Raw genomic sequence first — 22,355 nt, forward strand, 5'->3', positions numbered from 1 at the left:
ATTTAGATATAATTAGTAAACAAATACTTGATATACCAGCTCATTCTGGTACTGTTATAAGTATACCCTGTGCCTTGTGATCTGAAGAGCCATCATGGAGAATCCATCATGTAAAAAGAACTTGCAAAAGAGATTATCCATTTTGGGCATCAGTTGTTTAATTACAGCTCCCAAGAATTTAGAAGACTAATAGAATTAATGGTGAGTATAAAAAAATATATACTTTATGTTCAAAGAGTCTGTTTACCAATGTCAAGCAAAGACAGCCAATACATTTAATCCTAAACCCTTTATAATTCATAGTTTATAGATCAAATGTTTTTGCTGGTTCATTACAAAAAGACCTCAGAGTACTTTCTAAACACTGAACCTCACATAACACTTTTTTCTTGTAACATAGAATCATCTGTGATTCATTGAAACAGTTGTCCTTTTATAAAAATGAAGAGTTTCAGTTCTTGGTGTTTTTGAAACTAGGATCCAGATAAGGATGGTTAATGTGAAGATGTCAGTCTAGTTATTAATTCTACCAGCAATGTATTAAAAACTTGAAGCATATGAATAATATTCATATTCTTCTAACCAATTGTTTTGTTGTATTTGAAGAAATGTGCTTTTATTCTGGACAAAATTACTTAAGCCCTAAATTGAATTATTTATTTATATGGGGGTTTAGTTCTGCCATCTGTCTTAATATTTAAGTTGAAGGGTAAGTCATTTCTTACAATATCTAAAAACTGAGTAAAAAAAAAAGTCAAACTAATTCAGTGCGAGAGGCTGACATTAGAAAAGGTATCTTGAGGCCAAATAGTATGATCTAATCATTGGATGACAGTATCCGTGGCCTTTGTAAAGTATAAAGGGAAGATTATTATTTATACTTTGGTAGTGCCAAAATGCGCTAGGTGCTCTCCAAACTCAGAAGAACACATTAGTCCATCCCCATACAATAAACTTTTTGCCCCTGTCAATTATTTTTTAAAATAAGATTTATATTTCTGTGCCCTGTAAGACAAATCTAAAGTCAAAATGTTAACAAGAAAACTGGGTGGGAGGGACATATGAAGTTAATAGCACAACAACAGTTTATTTATATGGATCCTAATGGCTTGTTACAGCTCTGAAACAGCCACAGCTGAGGAAGATCATGCATGACTTTGCTAGAGAACTTCTCCCAAAACATTTACTGTGCTGGAACTGCCCTGTCAACAGTTGAAAAGGTCCATGTTGTTGCAATCATTACAGACTGTCCCAGTTGCATCAAGTTCATTAAAAGCATCACTAGGTTCAGGGCTTCACCCTGCTCAGTAATCATGACTGCCATTGGCTTCAAAAGGGATTAAGAGTACTCAGTATCCTGAAAGTCAAGGCAGAAGTGTTTTACTCAGAAACTTCATTATGCTATGGGTTAGCCTGTCTGGTTACAGAATGGCTGATCACTATTTGCTGATATTATTGGATCCTCCACAGTCATCAGCAAAACTTGCTGCTTGTCTAGGAACGCCTTCACACTAGTTATGGAGTGCTTCTGCACCTCACACAAATAGGAACTGGCAGATTTGTTTTCATGTAAAACTAAACCAGGATGAAAACAATGGTCATCACTTGAAAAAGCAACTGTAACGGTTAACTAATGCATGTACCCTGCAAGCTGTTGGGTCTTTCTTAAGCTCTATTTTAAGTCAGGCTATTACCTTGGTAACTCAGATGGCTATTATTTAAAAAATCTTTTGATTACTAAGAGGAAGGAAGATGAATATATCCTTCCCTAACAGTAGTGGCGCTACTCATACAAGAGGTAGCTAGCAACAAACAAAGATTTTAAAAAAGGTTACAATGAATTCAAGATCAACTTCATCCATTTTATTAACGGTGCTTGCATTTCTGCGTAAATACTGCTTAACAGTCTCATGGGTGTGGTCTCATGATATCTGTACCATCACTGTAATGAAAAGTAGCCTCTTTGAAGCCTTCTATCCAAATGTCATAATGCCAGTCATCCCTAGTATTGTCTTTCCATTTCCTCCAGCACTGAAAAATGAAGCTTTTCCTAAAAGGAGAAATTTACTAGGAGAACAAAATATTATTCATATGCTATCACACAACAGCTTATTCAAACGCGCTTGGAAGCCCCCTCCAGGAAGTACTGTGTAGGAAACGTTCAATGCAGGAGACTAGCTGAGCACACCCTATCAAAAATTAAAGATTAATCTTGTTCAGATTGATAATGCTAAAGCCTTCATGACACCCAGGCATGCAAAGGCTGTGAGCATTTGGCAAAAGTTAATGTTAGTAACGGTAGCATTAAGTTCTTTGTGTAGGCAGACCCTGTACCAATAACACCTTTAATGTACAAGTGGACTACTTGTGATACTATTTCTAGCTGTGTGAAATCGTCACGCACCCAAACCTTTTAGCGCATTGAGAGAGGAAGCTTAATTTTGAATAGTTTGTGTATTGTTCAAGAGCAAATAAATGCAGCTCCTCTATGCGGCAATAGCAGGTCCTAATCAAAAGTGGTAGACACAATCGATTCTTCAGTAATGTAAATTATCCTTTTGAAAGTCTTCTTTTGTGGAACCTTTTCATGCTCATGTGTGAAGCTTTGCAGAAAACGTGTCACTTTTCCTTTGAACAAATCTTTCTTTCATGGTATGATACCACAAGGTAAATTATCTATAAGGAACACAAGCATACTCAGCCACTTCTTTCGAGCTTAGAATGTCTGAAAAATGATGAAAATTTTACTTGAGTTACAATGTTTACAGGCTTAAGTAATTTCATTCCAGAATATCTGCACAGTTGTAACAATTTCTACTTTTTAATCACTGCAGCTTTCTGGATTCTTCTGAAAAACTTATTTTATTATGGCTGGAAAAAAAAACAGGACAGGCCTGCTCAATTTCTGAACTCAAAACTTTAAGCAGAAGTTATAGTTTCCCAAGGAATGCAAAATGTAAATACATGAAGGTCACATTAAAAAATTAGTTAAAATTCCAGCTAAAAGCTGAATCTCTTAGATTCAATTAGGCCAGTTTTTTGCAATGCCAACCTTAGATTTGATTATCTGTACAGATAAAACACAATGATACCCTAAGCAAAGTTTTAAAAAAAATCAAAAAAGAGTCTCATGTGTTGAGAAAGGAGTTCCTTTTAAATGCTAAGTAACAGAAAAAAAAAAAGCCACTGAAAAAAGTGGCTAAAGGTAACTTTCCCCAGCCCCAATTCAGATTTTTTTTTTTATAAAACTTCATTTTTCTAACTACTGAGCTCACAAATTGTCATGCAGTCCCACAGGGAGGTAGATACGCTACCTGCAAGGTTCCCGCTAAGGTGCGTGCATGCGCAGTTGCGCACAACTAAAAGTGCGGCCACACCAGGAGAAGGCTGTGCACCAGGAGAGCCTGGAACTGGAGCCTGGCGCAGGCTCCGCCAGCTCCAGGGAAGTGCTCTGCTCCCCCGCATCAGAGTCAGGGAGTGGAGCACTTCCCCGGAGCCGGTGGAGCCTGCGCCAGACGCCCGCCCCAGCCTCCATCCTTGCCTTGCCTCCCCTTGGGGAGGAGCCGCTGCCTGCCCCAAGTGAGGCTCCACCAGCTCCCGGACGCTGCTCCACTCCCCGGCATGGCCTCCAGGGGCATGACCCCGAGCCAGCGGAGCCTCACTCCAGACCGAGGCGGCATGCTCACAGACTGCTGCTCCTTAGAGGGAACATTGGCTACCGGCAAATCTACAGGAGATGCATCTTTTTAGAAAACGCGTGTATGGGAAACTCAGGAGAAGGAAAAGACTAGGACTGAATCTTTAACTTTCCATAAAATCATAATGACAAGCCTTTTATACTAGTGAAGTTTGTCATTAGTTTTTGGATCTCTTCCAAGGAACTCAGAATGGAACTGATAAAATGGCAAAGAATATTATATAGAACTGTATATGTATATACACAAATACACACACAGCTTTTTTTTACTCCACATCCACTGTCAAAAAGGAACAAGTTACAGGGAAAAAAAAATCACTGCTTATTGTTTTTCAAGCACTGTGTTAGACACTATAAGAAGTGGAGTTTAAGGAGCAACCCCTGCCCATTCTTCTCCAAAACGAATTTGTCTTCACCAGATCACAGAACAGTAGGGTGAACTGCAAAACGCATATACAAATTTTGTTACAGAGCACATTTCTTTTCGTCACTGTTCCAAATTCATCACATTTACCTGCTGGTAAGTATTTCAGCTGGTTGTTAGCCAATCGAAGGTGACGTAAGGATCTCAGACGGCCAATCTCAGGGCATACGATTTCCAGAGCATTGTCACTTAAGTCCAGGAACTGCAGCTTAACCAGGGAGCCAATGGCTTATGAAAGAACAGATTAAAGAAATGAATGTGACCCAGAAGTAATGTTAAAACCATAATAGGACTATGGATGATAAAAGGCCTCAATATCTAATAACAATGTCTGAGCAGATTGAGAGATATTAAAACTATTGGGCTCATAACTGAATGTCATCGGAGTTCAAGTGTTGGTAAACAGTATGCAATATCGTTGGCACACAGAAAAACAGAAAAAAACAAATCACTTTTGAGATGCCACAGATGATTATTTTGTTCTCAGCCACAACTCTCCTGTGAAACTACTTTCTCCTTCCCTTTGCCATTACCTACATCCAAGCTAGTTGCCCTGACTAAATTTAAAATTATTTTCTAACACTGGTCCCTAGACATTTGCTCTCAAAGGCAGTGTAAGGAACAGAGAGGCTAATACAATTACTGACAGATTCAGTTTAAATCCTATCACAACCAACTAAAGCAATAGCATCATATGCGACGGCTGGCTGAGAGAGAAGGACAGACTTGGGAAGGCTGTTTTATTGATAAGTGCCATTTAGCCTTTTTACCTCCTGTAATTAGAACTCACGGGACCAACATTTAAGTGCATTTGAAAATTTAACAAAATGTAGTTCAAACACGGATGTTATCAACAGTTTACGCCCATGGTAGTATATTTTGGAAAACAAGGAGAAATAGGACTTTATATTATAGAGTAAATGTTTTCGCTCGATCTGAGCCTTCAAGAGATAACATAAATATTTTATGTTTTCTGTCTACAAATGTGAAGTTGGCATTGTACTTACCTTCAGGTACAACAACTATGTTATTCGAATGAAGGTACCTGTGAGGGGAAAAAAAGGTGGGGAAAAACACCTGTTACCCTGAAGGGCTTGCAATGCATAAATAGTTGGCAAAACACTCAACCTGAAATTGGAAAAGAAAAACAGCCTCACAGCCATTTCTCTCTAAGATCACAACAGTATATGGTAAACTGTACAAAGCACCATCTGAAATGTTCCAAGGTTCCTCTTATATTTTATCATGAATATAAGATTAGTATAAAGAATGCAAGGACGATTATTACTATTATAACACTTAAATGCAATGCCTGTGAGCACATTTTCTCACTTTATTATAAATAAAAATAAAAATCATAAATTTGAAAAATAAAGCAAATGGAGTCACCAGGATTCACTGTGTTCTATCACAGACCCTCTCCCATTAAACAAAAGTAAAAACAAACAAAAAAATCCCTAAATCAAGTACATACATCTTGATGTACATACAGTTCTTATACCTTCACTTAATAAATATGAAGCCCTTACCTATCGAGATGATAACTTTTTAAAAAAATGTAGAACTAAATTAAATTTTAGAAAAATATAATTTTGGTCTCAGACAGTGACAAGTCTAGACAGGCTCCATTACCTCTTTAAAAGAGGCTGATTAAATGTATTTAGCACTCCCTAGTGGGTAACAGCTGCATCTACTACTATTTAAGAACAATTTATTTCACATAGTTTGAACAGTGTATTTTGGATTGCAGACAAAAAAGACTACATAAACCTTTTGAAAAGGCAGTTACTTTCTCTAATCTCAAAAGAATACTTACTGTGCACTCCACTAACTCTCTAAAATAATGCATCTGTATTTAAAGTAACAAGTCAGCACTTTAGGGACCAACATAGTGACAAACTACTCGTTTAAAATTAAACCTGGGTATTTTATGGTATCTTTTTAATTATTTTTCTTCTCTACCATCAAACCAACTCTCTCTCTTGGATTAAATTTCGTGTTGTATTATGTAAGTTATAGAACAGTAAAATGTACACAATAATAAAAGAACAGCAAGCTGAACTAACTTAATAAGCTCTGTTTTACTATTTATAGCTTCTTAAATTCATCTATTCTAAACTTGAATTTCATACTGGTTTTTCTAATGTTACATGGTAATAGTGAACGTATCTGATGGTTGAATATGAAGCACTAAGTGAATCAACTACAACAGAAGTGTTCTGCTGCTTCAGAGTATAGATAAGGACCTTAAATGCCAGGCAAAACTATCTGGTAAGTAAGTAGGAGCCTGCACTGAGTTAGAAAACACGCTGTAGACATGAGTGCTGGAAAGGTGCAGTTTTCAAGGCCAAAGTCAGAAGATGAACTCAGATAACACATTATTCTGCTAAGACACCCAATACTTCCCTTACATCTGCTTTAACAAGATGTTAAACACTATACTGCAGGGCTGTCCAGCTTTGGAGTACATGGGGGTTACACATTGCATAAGCAGTGTGACCCCACTCCTGGTCCCTGCTAGTGCTGCTACAGAGGCATCACAAGCCCCCACCCCACCTCAACCACCACCTCCCCCAACATCCCAGCCCCACGGGCTGCAAGTTTAAAGGGCCCCTTTCAGCCAAGCTGCCTTGACCCAGAGACTGTGGGTACCAGAGAAGCAGCCAGAGCAACGGGGAGCACAGTGGCTAGATGGGAGCCTACTGACTGCACCTAGATGCCTATGCCCTCCCTCAGGCTTTTTTTCCATCCTCCTACCATGCTTGTATGGTCCCTTGGGGTCCTGCTAAGGAAGGGGGAGAACTCATTGGGTAGGAATGTCCCCCCAGCCCCTATTACTGGAAAGGGGAAAGCTATCTTGGGGACCCCCTTCCTCAGTCCGGTGCAGATCAGGAGCCCACCCCTCCCTGCAGCTTGGCTTTTGCCATGTGGCAAGGGGACCCTTCTTCAAGTCAAACAACCATGAACAAAAGCCATTGATAAACTTGTGACAACTCTTAGCAGTGGATGGCTTGGCTTGTGTGTCGATGAAGAATGCAGCCAGCTGCAAGAATTAATGCGACTTGCAGGACATATTGATCACTGACACTTTGAACGTACTTGTGGCCCCTGTTCCTCCTGGGGCTACACCTGTCTGAGCATCACTTGAAGGTCAACTGTCCTAGCAGTGCTGGGGGTCTGGTGGCACTACCATTCAGTCTCCACTGCTGGGCACAGCTTCCCCGTTTCCCCACAATTTCCTTGTTTCCCATCCTTGGGAAACAGAAGGCCCAGGCCCATGACTCCTTTTATCCCCCTAAGGTCAGACGGTCCTGCTATATTGCATTGATATCATATCTGTAGGAAAGTGAAATGGAAGAGGAAATGTTCCTTTACACTACAAGTCTTTTGCAGGTCAGGAGTTTGGTGCACCATCCTTAACTTAGACATTTTTGAGCCTAATCGCTAAAACAATACAACCAAGACGGTGCCACCTTTGAGCCGACTCCTGGCACAAAGCACAGAATATACCCACTTGCTGACTGGAGTGAAACACTGGCATTCCCACCAAACATAATCTGAACAAAAAAAAATTGTCATAGAAAATACTGACAACCTGGGACTGAGCGTAGCTGCATGCCAAGCACCTTCTTCTGTCAACAAGGGGAAAGAAAAACTACACAGTAAAATGGAAATTATATACAAACACCGCATCTCTGCTTTAAAAAGCAATATGAGATTGATTAGTGTAAGCAAACTTGTCAAAGCTCCAACAAAAACTCACAGTTCCACGAGGTTTGGAAGCTTCTGTGCAAGGTTTTCTGGCTGAAAAAAAGAGTTAGAGACATGTTAGGATTTAAAAAAAAACAAACATATTATGGGCCCAAATCATTTTAGTGACCACCCCAACAAGCTACATCACAAGTGGGTTATTACAAAAGAAAACATCTGAATGCTGTATTGGGCTCATAGCTAAATGTTCCCAGGATATAATTCCTTCATTTTCCCAGTTACCCCATTAACTCTACCAGTCCTACCTGGGTGGCATTACGTTTGAAGAATCCCGCAAGGAAAATTAAGCATAGCAAAATCTGGTTAACTGTGATAACTCAACGCTACAATCTTATAATTTGGTGTCCTGAATCCCTGAGACAATGCCACTGATTTGTACACAACACACTCTGGATAATACATCCTCTGTTAAAGCAGAACTAGTCATTTCTAAATGCGCCCACATAGTAAATCAGAATAAAATTTGCTCCTGAGACTCGGAGAGCTCAGAAGGTACTGATCTATGCCAAACGCAGCACCTGTCAAGCTAGATTATGCTCAAAAGGCATTAAATACACTTCGGCTTTTCCTGGCTCCCTAGGTCACAACCACCAATCACTCTATCTCCAAGAATTACCTTGTTTTAACAATGACTGCATGCAAGACTGCAGAACAAAAATCCTTGATTATTTTTCTCCCTCCTAATTGTGGAATTCTTATCTATATTATTGTTATATATAATTCTTATTCTTCAGAGCATTATGCTTCTGTAACAAGAAACTGTACATTAAGCAATTATCTGTATGATCGTGCTGCTCTTGTATACAAGGCCCTACTTAATTCCCAGTTTTGGGGATTTCACGGAAACTACAAAATTCACAAAAATCAACCAAAAATAAAGACTTGTTAAAAATAAAATGCTAGCTCCCCAGTGGGAGCCAGCAGTCCTCGGTGCCAGGAGCGGAAGGCGCCAACTGGAAGGGTGGCATGAAGGGCAGTAGACAAGATGGCGGCTGCCGCCTTTTTATCCTTCTCCCTCCCCCACTGCACTCCCACTGGGGCTGCTCCACCAAGCAGCACCCACAGGTGGGGTGACATGAATGGCAGCTGGCACCCAAAATAGCAGCCACCTCCTTGTCCCTTATCTTCCCCACGGCCTTTCCATCGATCAGCAGAGGGGCGGGGCCTCTTTGCCAATGAGAGCTGAGGGGCGGGGCCACCGTGAAATAATGGCTGAATTAGAACTTTACACCATGATCAACCCGTGAAAATCAGTAAGTCCCCACCGTGATTCACGCAGACCCCACTCTGATATTGAACTGAGACAGGGGTGGGCAATTATTTGGGCTGGAGGGCCACTTAGGGAGTTTGGGTGAGCTGTTGCAGGCCTGGTCAGCACCTCCCCCTGCCCCATGTCCCCACAACATCTCACCAGAACTCCCTAAGTGGCTCTGCCCCACCGGGCCCAGCCCTGTGCTGTCACTGCCCAGCTATCCCAACCCTGGCCCTAGGGTCTCTATTGAGATCGGTGTGAGACCCCCGCAGGTAGGGGGGCACTCAGCTGGGTGGACAGGATGGGCGCAATCTGCTCCCAGCACACCCCTGTCACAGGGATATACAGACAGCATCTAGTGACTCTGCCCCAGGCCCCAGCCCCACACTGTTACCATCCCAAGATCCCAGCTCCAGTCCCACCTGCTCATCCTGCTCTTGGATGCCACTCCCTGGCTGCCCACAGCCCCATCCCACCCATCTGGCAGAGTACACCCTGCCCATGGGGGACCCACACCAGTCTCCATCGAGACACCCCTCTCCCCCCACAATCCACTCTGTCCAGCATCCTGGCAGCAGGTACGAGGTGGACAGGCTGGGGTGCCTAGGCAGCAGGGCCAGATCTGGCAGCAGCAATGACACTAGTGATGGCGGCCCAAAGAAGCCGCTACCACCAAGGCTGCTGGGAAGGGGGACCTAGCTGTTGCACCACCCCAGCCCCACTGCAAGCCTGGGGGCAGTAGAATCAGACAGAGGCACCACAGCACAGGTTGCCCCCCACAGCTAGGCTGGGCAGGGCTGAGGGACCCACTGCAGGATGGATAAAACCCCTTGGAGGGCTGGGTCCAGCCTACAAGCCATATTTTGCCCACCCTTCAGCTACAGTGACTCTCATTTGTAATCCACATTCTGTAATATATCTTTTTCTTCACTCTAAACATCACAGAGGTGCAATGAAGAATGATTTGTATATCTTGCATGCCACATAGGTCACACAAAGTTGAAAATGGCTATGATAATTAGTTAGTTCTGGGTAATTATCACTTCCCTGATTTTATTGCACAACTGTCCTTTCAACTAAACTAATGGAAAATCAGCACCACTCAGCTTTGGAGACAGAACAATGAAAGAGAGTGCACTCGTATCGTTCTTGTATAGCCTAAAAGTGCCTATAAAGCAACTGGCATCCAAGCCTTCCAAAGCTGATGGAGGCACTACCAAGACCTTGCTCTTCAAAAGAGGTTTAAAGCAAAGGACCTAGAGGTGAGAAACTGTAGGTTGTTAAAAAAAAAACCCGGAAATAAACTGCTTACTCATTTAACATGCCAGTAAAAAGGAAGGGGGGTATCCAAGTCTGCCACCTATATAAGATATATTTTACTTGATTATATTGGTAGTTAGGAAGGCATGACTTAAAAATCATCTGCAGTTAATTCAATCACCAAACCCATCAATCAATTTCCTTATGCGCATGTGAATATATATGCCTATTTTCTACATCGTGACACACCCGGCTTGCATGTCGACATTTGAATAGCTCTCACAAATGCAAACAAACATCAACTAGGGAAAATGTTGAATGTTATGCTAGTAGCTGTGTCAAAAAATGGCACGTAAGGTTATGGAGGTTTGATTATTTAGGAAATTTACTTTAAATTTTAGTGACTGAATTTACTTTTTAAAATCCCAATTTTAACAGTATGGGATGCACACAGCATACAGAACCTGGAAATGAATTTAATAAAGAACCAACACAGTTTGACAAAATAATCAGTTTCATATCTACATTCTGGTCACCCTGAGTCTCCATCTAAATTTATACAACAGTTCTTCCTAAAATGCTCTTTCTATGAATATATTTCTCCACCATATTAAAATATATAGTATTAGAAAGACATATGCATATATATGCTTTTCATACACAACAAAGATACTGCACCCCTGATTTAAGAATGATAGGTAACTCAAGCTTAACCAATAGGCAGCAACTGCTACCTTCATAATAAATGAGTCTTTGAAATGTGAGAGACAGACAAGTCTCAGAAGAAAATAGGAGATAGTTAATCAGCTGTTGCCACCTGCTGGAAAATTTGTGTTGTAGTACATTTATTTTCCTCTAATATGCACGGATCTCGCTAATATAATAATGTGATCTTTGCATAAGGCTCTCTCATGCTTTTTGCTTAACACTGAACAAATGCACACATATTGTAACTAGCCTGAAATTTAAGAACTCACCTTTTTTCAGATTCTTTTCCTTAAAGTTAATTTAGCCCAATTACAGATCAATGTTTATTAATTATTGACCAAAATTCTTTACTGGGCTAACAAACAATACACAGAATAGGCACAGCAGAATGATTTTCACAACAGCTTAGAAGTAAAATTATCTAACAAGGTCAAATTCAGGATTGAAGTCATGAAAGTGTGTTCACAATAGCATTCTTACATGTATAAGACAGTAAGAGTACTGTATAAGAGAATGGCAGATGATTACTCTGTCTTCAAAGAAATTTAAACTTATCATTGCTCAACTTATTCTTTACTGCTGATACATTCTGAAATTTAAAAAAATTAAATAGAAAAGAAGAAGATTGTGATATTTTATCTTTTTGGAGGCAGTGAATGGGGGAAAGTAAGGTTGAAATGTGGTGCTCCTAGGTGAAAGGCAGCAGGGCAGGAGCAGCTATAGAATCACAGAAAATGAGGGCTGCAAGAGACCTTAGGATGTCACATCTAATCCAGCCCCGTGCTCAAAGCAAGACCACTCCCAACTGGATCATCTCAGCAAAGGTTTTGTCTAGCTGGGTCTTAAAAATCCTCCAAAGATGCCATCCACAACCTCTCTGGATAACCTGTTCCAGTGTTTTACTACCCTCCTAGTGAGAAAAGTCCTCCTAATATCTAAGCTAAACTTCCCTTGCTGCAACTAGAGACTGTCACTCCTTGATCTGTCATCTGCCACCACTGAGAACAGTCCGGCTCCATCCTCTTTTGGACCCCCCTTCAGGTAGTTGAAAGCTGCTGTTCAATCCCCCCTCAGTCTTCTCTTCTCTAGATTAAGTCCAGTTCCCTCAGTCTTTCCTCACAAGTCACGTGCTCCAGCCCCTGAACCATTTTTGCTCCCCTTCACTGGAGTCTCTCCAGTTTGTCCACACCTTTGTGTAAAGGGGGCCCAAAACTGAACACAGGACTCCAGATGTGACCTCATCACTGCTAAAGAGAGGAATAATCACTTCTCTGAATTTGCTGGCAATGCTCCTACCAATGCAGCCCAGGATGCCATTAGCCTTCTTGGCAACAAGGACACACTGCTGGCTTAGAATCACAGAATCACTGAGCGGGAAGGGACCTAGACAGACATCGAGTCCGACCCCCTGCCTGAGGCAGGAAGGAGCACTGAGGGTGGGACGGGTCATAAGACCCCGGCCAGGTGCCTGTCCAGTCTCCTCTTGAAGATCTCCAGGGAAGGTGAGAGCACCACCTCTCTGGGAAGCCTATTCCAGGCTCTGGCCACCCTTACAGTGAAGTCGTTCTTCCTAATATCTAACCTAAACCTCGCCTCCCTCAGCTTGTGGCCATTGTTCCTGGTGACTCCAAGGGGGGCCCTGGTGAACAGACTTTCCCCGAGTCCCTGCTGCTGGCCCCCGATAAGGTTGTAGCAGCCACAAGATCCCCCCTCAGTCTCCTCTTGAGGAGACTGAAGAGATTCATGTCCCTCAGCCTCTCCTCATAGGGCTGGCCGTGGAGGCCCCCAACCATACGCGTGGTCTCTTCTGGACCCTCTCCATGCTGTCCACATCCCTCCTGAAGTTACTGGACACAGGACTCCAGCTGCGGCCTGACCAGTGCGGCATAGAGGGGGAGCAAGACCTCTCGGGACCTGTTAGCGATGCCCCTGTTGATGCAGGACAGGCTGCGGTTGGCTCTGCCTAGTGCTTCGTCGCACTGGCAACTCATATTCATCCTGGAGTCAATCCTGACTCCGAGATCCCTCTCTGCCTCTGTGCTGCCGAGAGGGGCAGCCCCTAACCTATAACCATAACGCTGGTTCCCTCTCCCCAGGTGCAGCACCCTGCACTTGTCCTTGTTGAACCGCATCCTGTTCAGGTCCGCCCACTTCTCCAACCTATCCAGGTCTGCCTGGATGCGGTCCCTGCCTGCCGGTGTAGTCACTTTCCCCCACAGCTTGGTGTCACCAGCGCACTTGAGCAGGGTGCTGTCCACCCCCTCGTCCAGGTCGCTAATGAAGATGTTGAACAGCACCGGCCCAAGGACCGAGCCCTGGGGGACTCCGCTGCCCACACCCCCAGGTCGACATCGACCCGTCCACCCCCCCTCTCTGGGGGCGCCCCTGGAGCCAGTTTGCCACCCGTGTGACCGTGCATTCGTCCATGCCACAGTCCCTCAGCTTGCCCACCAGAACTGGGGGGGACACTGTGTCGAAGGCCTTCTGGAAGTCCAAGAAGATGACATCGACTTCCTCCTTCCCATCTAAGCTCTTTGTTACCAGGTCATAGAAAGAGACCAGGTTAGTCAGGCAGGATCAGCCTGGCACGAACCCATGTTGGTTACCCCTCGACATCCCTTCCCCTGCAGGGCTCTCACAAATGTGGCCCTTGATAAATTTTTCAAAGACCTTCCCCAGGATAGAAGTGCGGCTGGCTGGCCTGTAGTTGCCAGGCTCTTTCTTCCTCCCCTTCTTGAAAATAGGGACCACAATGGCCCTTTTCCAGTCCTCAGGGACTTGGCCCGAGCACCAGGAGTCCTTGAACAGCCGTGCCAATGGCTCCGCAATGACACCAGTCAATTCCCTCAGCATCCGCGGATGAAGGTCATCCGGGCCCGCTGACTTGGACACATCTAAGCCCTCCAGGTAATCCTTAACTAGGTCTGAACTAACAGTCGGGGGACTCGCATCCTTCCTGGGCCTCTCTACACTGTCACCCCCGAGCGCCCCATTGCCAGCAGACAGGAACACGAAGGCAAAGAACTTGCTGAAGAGTCCTGCCTTCTCTCGCGCCTCCGTCTCCAGCTGCCCTGCCCTGCCCTGCCCTGCCCTGTAGGGATCCAGTGTTACCCGGAGACGACTTCTTGCTACCTGTATACTTGAAGAAGGACTTTTTGTTATCCTTAATCCTAGAAGCTAATCTAAGCTCTAGTGCTGCTTTAGCCTTCCTCACCAAATCCCTATAAGCTCGGGTCAGGGAGGTGTACTCTTCCTTTGTCCCTGCCCCCTGCTTCCACCGCCAGTACGCTTTTTTCTTTGCCCTCAGGCCAGCCTGGATATCCACACTCAGCTATGAAGGTTTCTTGGACCCTTTTCTTGCCTTCCTGAGCAGAGGAAATGCGTCCTGCTGCGCCCCAAGGATAGCCTCCTTGAGGAGGGACCACCTTTCCTGGACCCCCGTACTAGCAACCCCCGGGCTCCGAGTGCCTCCCTGACTACTGCCCTCAGCACATCCAAGTTGGCTTTCCTAAAGTCAAGCATTTGCGCTGTGCTAGTTACCCTCCCCACCTTTCTCTGAATAGCAAACAGGATCATTTCATGATCACTGTCCCCCCCCGCCTCCCTTGTACTACCACCTCCCCCACCAGGCCACCCCAGAGGATAACACCAGATCCAGTATGGCGTTTCCCTCGTGGGGACGAGTACCTCCTGCGTGAGGTGTAGGTCCTGGATGAACATCAGGAACCTTCGTGAGTGGCCAGACCTGGCCGACTGCTCCTCCCAGTTGATGTCAAGGTAATTCACATCCCCCATGACCACAACATCCCTTGCACGCCCTGCCTACCCCAGCTGCCTGGAGACTTCCAGATCCAGCTCTTCCTCCTGATGTGGTGGCCTGCAGTAAACCCCTACCACCAGATCCCTCTCCACCCGCCCTCCTTGAAGTTTGACCCACACGGTCTCAGTTAAGCCTTCCTCTGGTCCCATTTGGAAGGTAGAACTGGTATACTGTTCCCTAACATACTGCGCTACCCCCCCCCACCTCTTTTCCCCTTCCTCTCTCTTCTAAACAACCTATAGCCCTCTAAGTCTACTGCCCAGTCAAATGTTTCATCCCACCCTGTCTCCACTAGGCCAACCAGGTCAACCCTACTACTTGCAAGCAGGAGAGCAAGCTCCTTCTGCTTGTTCCCCATGCTTCTTGCATTAGTGAAGAGACACCTTAATCCCGCCGAGACAGCCCTGGGCACCCCGCCTTCCTGAGAGGCTTATATCCATCTTATTGTCCACTGCCACCCCCAGGTCCTTTTCTGCAGAGCTGCTGCCCAGCCTGTCGGCCCCCAGTGCGTGGGATTGTTCTGTCCCAAGTGCAGGACCTTACACTTGTCCTTGTTGAATCTCATGAGATTCCTTTTGACCCAATCCTCCAATTTGTGTACGTCTCTCTGAATCCTAGCCCTACCCTCCAGCGTGTCTACTACTCCCCCCCAGCTTGATGTCATCTGCTAACTTCCTGAGGGTGCACAGCTGAGGTGGGACTGGCCACCCTGACCCTCTCTTGGGAAGGGCAACATATACAACTAATATATACATACACATAACTGGAGTAAATCATCATGACAAAGGAATTCAGACGTGCCAACAGGAAACATGTTTATGAGGCAGGTACACAGTAACTAAGAGAGACCAGCCCAAGTAACATATTTCAGCACTGAAGATAAGTTTAACTTTAGCTGGGAACCAACAGAGTAAATGGTCACAATATATAGCTTATTTTCAGTTTTTGAACGGTTTGAAGAGCTCCTACAGACATGCAGCGAGGCTGCTCCAACATGCTGTAAATCCAGCACATCAGAGCAGTCGTGATTAATCAAGTCTACTGATGCGTCGTAAGTACTATGCCCCAACAGCCTCCACCATCACGCATATCAATGTCCCCATGCTGAAAAATGGCAATGGGGTGCTTTGAACTAAAAATGGTTCAAAGTGCCCCATCACCATTTTTCAGCATGGGGACACTGATACATATGATGCTCAGGTGCTTTTAATTAGCATGGCTTGCTAATTAAAGCATGCCCCCTCCCATCCTCACCCCCTGCCTCCTGAAGCACATCTATAAAAATGCCCTAAGAGCCTGCCTAAGTCTTTTACAAACAATTTAATTATGAAATGCTAAAGATCAAATTCTAAAGGCAAAAATCAAAAAACTCTCCCTAAAGGGTTCCACAGCTCAGTGATAGCACATATGAACCATCCACCCATTCTAACACCCTGTATCTTTGGGAATACTTGTTATCAGTTTTGTTATTTGCTTTATTTGTTTGCAATACAACTATGAAAATAGACAGAACTATTTTAGATGCAACAAAATGCTTCTCAGTAAATACATCATGACAAATTTCAGCACTGTGGTTTTTCAATATATTTAACTTAATAAACGTTTAAGAGTGTTATGATGGAAATACCAGATCAATGGGACATAACTGAAACAAGTGTAGATGTGTCCACACCATAATATGTGTGTAGTTAAGGTTGGGTTTTTTTCTAGGAAATTATCAATACAGGGAAAGGTGTTTGGGTTTCTAGGTTTTGTTTTGGGGGAAGGGCGTTGATAGAAGAAATTATTACTTCTACAATTACTACTACTACTACTATCACACCCTATTCAGAAAGACTGATAGAGGATAACAAAGTAAAGGAACAGAGAAGTGTAATCTTATTACAGGTGGTAGCTACAAACTACTGTGACAGTGAGACATTTGTATTTCCACCTACTAAAGATGATTCAATGAAAGCCCTACACTTTTTTTACAAGAGGGAACTTCTAAAAATGCACAGGACTGCCAGTTGATGCACAGGTATTTTCTACGTGACTTCCTGTGTATGGATCTCACAGTGCTTAACTTGCATCCAAACACCACAATGAGGTACAAAATCCTTCTCATTTCACAGAGGATACAGAAGAAAATTAAAATGATTAGTCAAAGATCAGATGACAGATTCTACAACCTTGCTAGGTAAACTGGTCCCGTGCTTAAAAATCTTTAGAGTTAGAAAGTTTTTCCTAATATCTAACCAAAAGAAAAGTTCCCTTGCTGTAACCTAAGACTAATATTTCTTGGCCTATCCTTAATGGACAGAGAACATTGTCTTCAATCAATTCTGTCTTATTGATTCCAGGCCATTTTTCCGATTTATCAAAATAATCTTGAAATCTAATCTTCTCCTAATTTCCCCAAGTATATTCCATCATCCACATCACTAATGAAAACACTGAATAGGCCTAAACGCAGCACTAACCTCTTCTATGCCTATAAGGCCACGCTTGATTCGTGGCCTCAGCTCCTTGGTGAACTACTGATTACTTTTGTAGGTAACAGGTGAGAACTATCAACTGTTGATACCTAGTTTTTAAATTTAGCTGATGACTTCTGTTCTGTTTTTTTGGAGACAATTGTACAAGATTGAAAATAGCCTTATATGGTGTGGTTATTGCACAGAATCTATCTATATTACAGTTGCTTCTTTTGCAGTGTGTAAGCCTTGTGACTACTGTACTCCTAATTAATGAATACATGTCATAGAAAGGAATTAGAACTGTAGTATCATTTTATTAAGAAGTGAACCTAATATTATTTTAACTTCTTGTGAAAGCTGAGTACAGAACACCTCCTACCACACTATGCCACGTGCTGACCTGAAGGGTTTCTGTATTATCAAGATGATTCTGCACTACAAACAAACTTAAGTGACTCACACAAGTGTGTAAGAAGGAAGACAATCTTTGGGCTACCTCCAGCCTCTTCATGCAGAAAGTGCAGAGCCCACCCTCAGGGAATCCATGCACAATTACTAGGCCTGTGCGAAACAGAAAGTATTTGCTTTGGATTCAGATTCAGCCAATTCAGAGGGACAATGATTAGATTTGGCGATTTGAATCACTGCCCCGATTCGATCTGGCCATAGACTATACAGGCGGTCCTCAATGCTGGGCACAGCTGCCTCTAGCTGGTAAGTCTGTTGTGGTGGGCTGAAGAGGGAGGGAAGCAGCATGGGGGGGGGCACAGATCAACAGCCCCCCACAGCAAGGGTGGGACTGGGGCTGGGACAAGCTGACCAGCCAGGGCAGGGGGCACGGAACTTGGGGAGGGGGGCTCATGACACTGTGTACCACCCGTCTGAGAGCTGCTCTTCTGCTGGCTCCTCTGGTGGCTCTTGCCATTGGTCCAGGAGGGCATGGGAGCGGGTGTGCGCCCCCGGATTTGTGTGAGGTAGGCTGGGCTGGGCTGCACTCCGGGAGGCTAGCCCCAGCCGCCTGCTGCTGGGCTGTGCTCCATGGGGTAGGTGGAGCCAAGGATGTGCTCTGGGCGGCAAGCCCCTGAAGTCAGGCTGCACTGTGCAGGCCGGATGGAGCCAGGCTGTGCTCCACGCTGCGGCTGGGGCTAGTTGCCCAGAGTGCAGCCCTGGCTCCACCCGCCCTGTGGAGTGCAGTCCGGCAGCGGGGCTAGCCTCCTGGAGCACAGCCAGGCCCAGCCTGCCCCGCACAGATCCAGGGGCACACATGCGCTCCCACACCCTCTTGGACCAGCAGCGAGAACTGCTGGAGGAGCCACCAGAAGAGCAGCTCCCAGATCGGCAGCACGCAGTGATGGGAGCCCCTTGCCTGGGCTGGAAGCTTGTCCCAGCCCCAGCCTCAGCCCCAATCCCTCCCTCGCTGTGGGGGCATTGATCTGCACCCCCCCCACACACATACCTCTTCCCTTCCCCCTCTGCCCATCATAACAGACCTACTGTCACATGTCGAGGACTGCCTATATGGAAGATCAACCCATCCCCCTCCCTCTTCCTAGTTTCTGTTTGCTGCAAGCCTTCCGAAGCTCCAAATCTCTCTGAATGTATTCAGAGGCTTCCAATTCAATTCGGACCTTTTAATGTGTCTCCCAATTCAATTTGGATTCAACGATTTGACTGCCGAATCAGGCCGAATCTCCTCCAAATCAAATCGGCTACTGAAGCTTTGCACAGCCCTAATAATTATCAGCATTTAAAATTACCCAAACACCTTAAGTTTGAGCCACTAACGTTCATACATTGTGGTAAATAACTAGCCATTCTTGCTCCTTTGTGTTGAGATTTCACTCTAAGCTGGATATAGAAGACTCAGGAAATTGAAAAACTGCCCAATATGAGGCAAGCAGTTGATTCTTCTAGCCCCATGGCACTCAACCTCTGGATCATGGCCTGAAACCGGCCTGTGGGACTGACTCATCACACATCTGGAAATCTGGCAACAGGGGAGTGGTAGCAGCATTGATTGCTGCAGCTTCTGGAGCCAGTTTCCAGGGTCAGATCCTGTGGACAGGACTGTTCTACATCCCAGTCTGGTGCACAGGACAGAGCTAGCACACCAGATTACACTTACAGATGGATCCCATGCACAAACCCCAGGCTGATTCCAACCTGCAGACCAACCTCACCCACAGTATCCAGCTCATGGAGTGGCTCTGCACTACTCACCCAGGCCACGGGGCTGGAAAGTTGAGCACCACTATTCTGGTCTATCTCAACTGCTTTCAGTACTACGCTATTAGCCACCCCTGGGCCGACAAGAGGTCCCATCAACGTCAATGCTGCTGCTAAACCAGTGATTCTCAACCAGGATGATGCAGCACCCTGGTGCGCCACAACATACGTCTGAGGGTGCCATGGCTGTGTGCATCCTCCCAGAAATGCTTCAGTGCGACTTGTCACTGTCTTGCACCAAGGTCTTGAGAAGCCATTCATAATAGAGAGAGGCTGGTAAAAGCAGCCCCCTATGCCTGCAGAGAGGTCAGGGGAGCATAAGCTTATAGTTTCATAGTTTCATAGTAGCTAGAGTCGGAAGGGACCTAGGTAGATCATCTAGTCCGACCCCCTGCCTTGGCAGGAAAGAGCACCGGGGTCAGATGACCCCGGCAAAGTGCTCATCTAACTTCTTTTTAAAAATCCCCAGGCTAGGAGCCTGCACCACTTCCCCTGGAAGCCGGTTCCAGGCCCTAGCCGCCCTGACTGTGAAGTAGCGCCTCCTAATATCTAATCTAAACCTACCCTCCGCCAGCTTGTGACCGTTATTCCTGGTCACTCCTGGCAGCAGACGGGGGAACAGGGACTCCCCCAATACCTGCTGATCCCCCCTGACCAGTTTGTAGCAGGCCACAAGGTCCCCCCTTAACCTTCTCTTGTGGAGCCTAAACAGGTTCAGGTCCCGTAGCCTCTCCTCATAAGGCCTGCCCTGCTGACCCCCGATCATACGAGTGGCCCTCCTCTGGACTCTTTCCATATCGTCCACGTCCCTCCTGAAGTGTGGCGCCCAGAACTGGACGCAGTACTCCAGCTGCGGCCTGACCAGTGCCGCATAGAGAGGGAGGATCACTTCCCTGGACCCGCTCGAGATGCATCTGTGGATGCAGGACAGGGTACGGTTGGCCTTCTTGACTGCCTCCCCACACTGCCGGCCCATGTTCATCGTGGAGTCAATGACGACTCCAAGATCCTTTTCCGTCTCCGTGCTGGCAAGAGGGGAGTTCCCCAACCTGTAAGTGTGGTGCCGGTTCTTCCTCCCCATGTGCAACACCTTGCACTTATCAGTGTTAAACCACATCCTATTCTCATCCGCCCACCGTTGCAACCTGTCAAGGTCAGCTTGTAGCCTATTGCACCCTTCTAGTGCACCCACATCCCCCCACATCTTAGTGTCATCAGCAAACTTGAACAGGGTGCTTTCTACCCCCTCATCCAAGTCACTGATGAAGATGTTGAACAGTGCGGGCCCGAGGACCGAGCCCTGCGGAACCCCACTGCCCACGTCCTTCCAGGTCGAGAAGAACCCATCCACTACCACCCTCTGGGTGCGGCCCTCCAACCAGTTAGCGACCCATTTGACTGTGTGGGCATCGACACCACAGTCTCCCAGCTTTTTGATGAGGACAGGGTGAGAGACAGTGTCAAAAGCCTTCCGGAAGTCCAGAAAGACTACATCCACAGCAACCCCTGCGTCTAATGATTTGGTGACCTGATCGTAAAAGGCCACCAGGTTGGTCTGACAAGACCTGCCACTGATGAACCCATGTTGGTTGCCCCTGAGCATGCAATCCCCCGCAAGGCCCTCCTGGATGTGTGCCAGGATAATTTTTTCAAAGAGCTTACCCGGGATTGAGGTAAGACTAACTGGCCTGTAATTTCCCGGGTCCTCTTTTTTTCCCTTTTTGAAGATAGGGACCACATTGGCCCTCTTCCAGTCCTCCGGCACCTCACCAGAGCACCACGAGTGCTCATAGAGCCGCGCCAGGGGTCCCGCAATGACCTCGGCCAGTTCCTGTAGAACCCTAGGGTGAAGATCGTCCGGACCAGCGGACTTGAACACGTCCAGCCTCTCCAGAAGTACCCTAAGTAACTCCTCGCTAACCCCTGGCCCAGGCGTGTCTCTCCCGGGGTCCGAAGGGGGGCCCAGCAGGGAGGTGGCTGAACTGGTCCCTACTTAGGAAGACAGAGGCAAAGAAATCGTTAAATATGTTAGCTTTGTCATCTGGCGTGACGACTAAGTTGCCCATCGTGTCCTGCAGGGGCCCCACATTACCCGGGACCCTCTTTTTACCTTTAGCTTGATGACAAACAAACAGAAGCTGGTTGCAGAGGAGCAGTGCAGGGAGTTGGAAGAGCTGCAGTGAGTAGCGGGGAGGGTACAGAGACTAGGGCTGGGTTGGAAGCAGGCACAGAGCAGGTGGTTAGGGAGCACTGAGCAACTTGCTTAAGCCAGGGGTTCTTAACCCTGGGCCGTGGCCCAATACCAGGCTGCAAGGGGTTGGCTGCTGGACCAGAAGTAACTGTGGACCGGCAAACTGCAGACTGGAAGCAACTGGCATGCTGTGGACCACCACCCAACCCTTTTTATACTGAGTATAAAAAAGGGTTGGCTGCCTGCCCGCAATATACTGGTCACTGCTGGTCCACAGTTTGTCGGTCCACGATTTGCTGGTCCTCAGCATAAAAAGGTTGGGAACCCCTGGCCTAAGCTGAACCGGCAAAGTAGAGAACAGACTAAAAGTACTTGCACTACCCCAAGCTGGCTCTAGTAGTCAGACCCTGCATCCAACCTACAGGAAAAGGGGCTTTAACTGGGGTCTTATAGCAAGTGTTTCCCTTTCTGAACAACGTATGAGAGAACATGCTGCTGCCAATCCAAGAGGGAGACAACAGGAGCTCTGCTGGTAAGGAAAAGAAGT

General features: G+C 45.8%; 1 protein-coding gene and 1 non-coding gene across 3 annotated transcripts in view; one reads left to right on the top strand and one right to left on the bottom strand.

The window, feature by feature from the left end:
* The window catches only part of LRRC28 (leucine rich repeat containing 28), an 84,356-nt gene that overhangs the window by 56,289 nt on the left and 5,712 nt on the right, over positions 1-22,355 (bottom strand). For both annotated transcript variants that reach the window (XM_090029671.1, XM_090029670.1), the window contains exons 3-5: positions 7,885-7,925; positions 5,129-5,166; positions 4,212-4,349 (exon numbers count right to left, since the gene is read on the bottom strand). In XM_090029671.1, the coding sequence (XP_089885797.1) occupies positions 4,212-4,349; positions 5,129-5,166; positions 7,885-7,925 (217 nt within the window). The remainder of the gene's footprint in view (positions 1-4,211; positions 4,350-5,128; positions 5,167-7,884; positions 7,926-22,355) is intronic.
* On the top strand, positions 7,113-7,264 carry LOC149852083 (5.8S ribosomal RNA). The gene has a single exon (XR_016439473.1). It is a non-coding gene; the product is annotated as a 5.8S ribosomal RNA (ribosomal RNA).

Source organism: Crocodylus siamensis, chromosome 15 (genome assembly GCF_052110815.1).
Source record: "Crocodylus siamensis isolate JL-2025a chromosome 15, ASM5211081v1, whole genome shotgun sequence".
Taxonomy (NCBI): domain Eukaryota; kingdom Metazoa; phylum Chordata; order Crocodylia; family Crocodylidae; genus Crocodylus; species Crocodylus siamensis.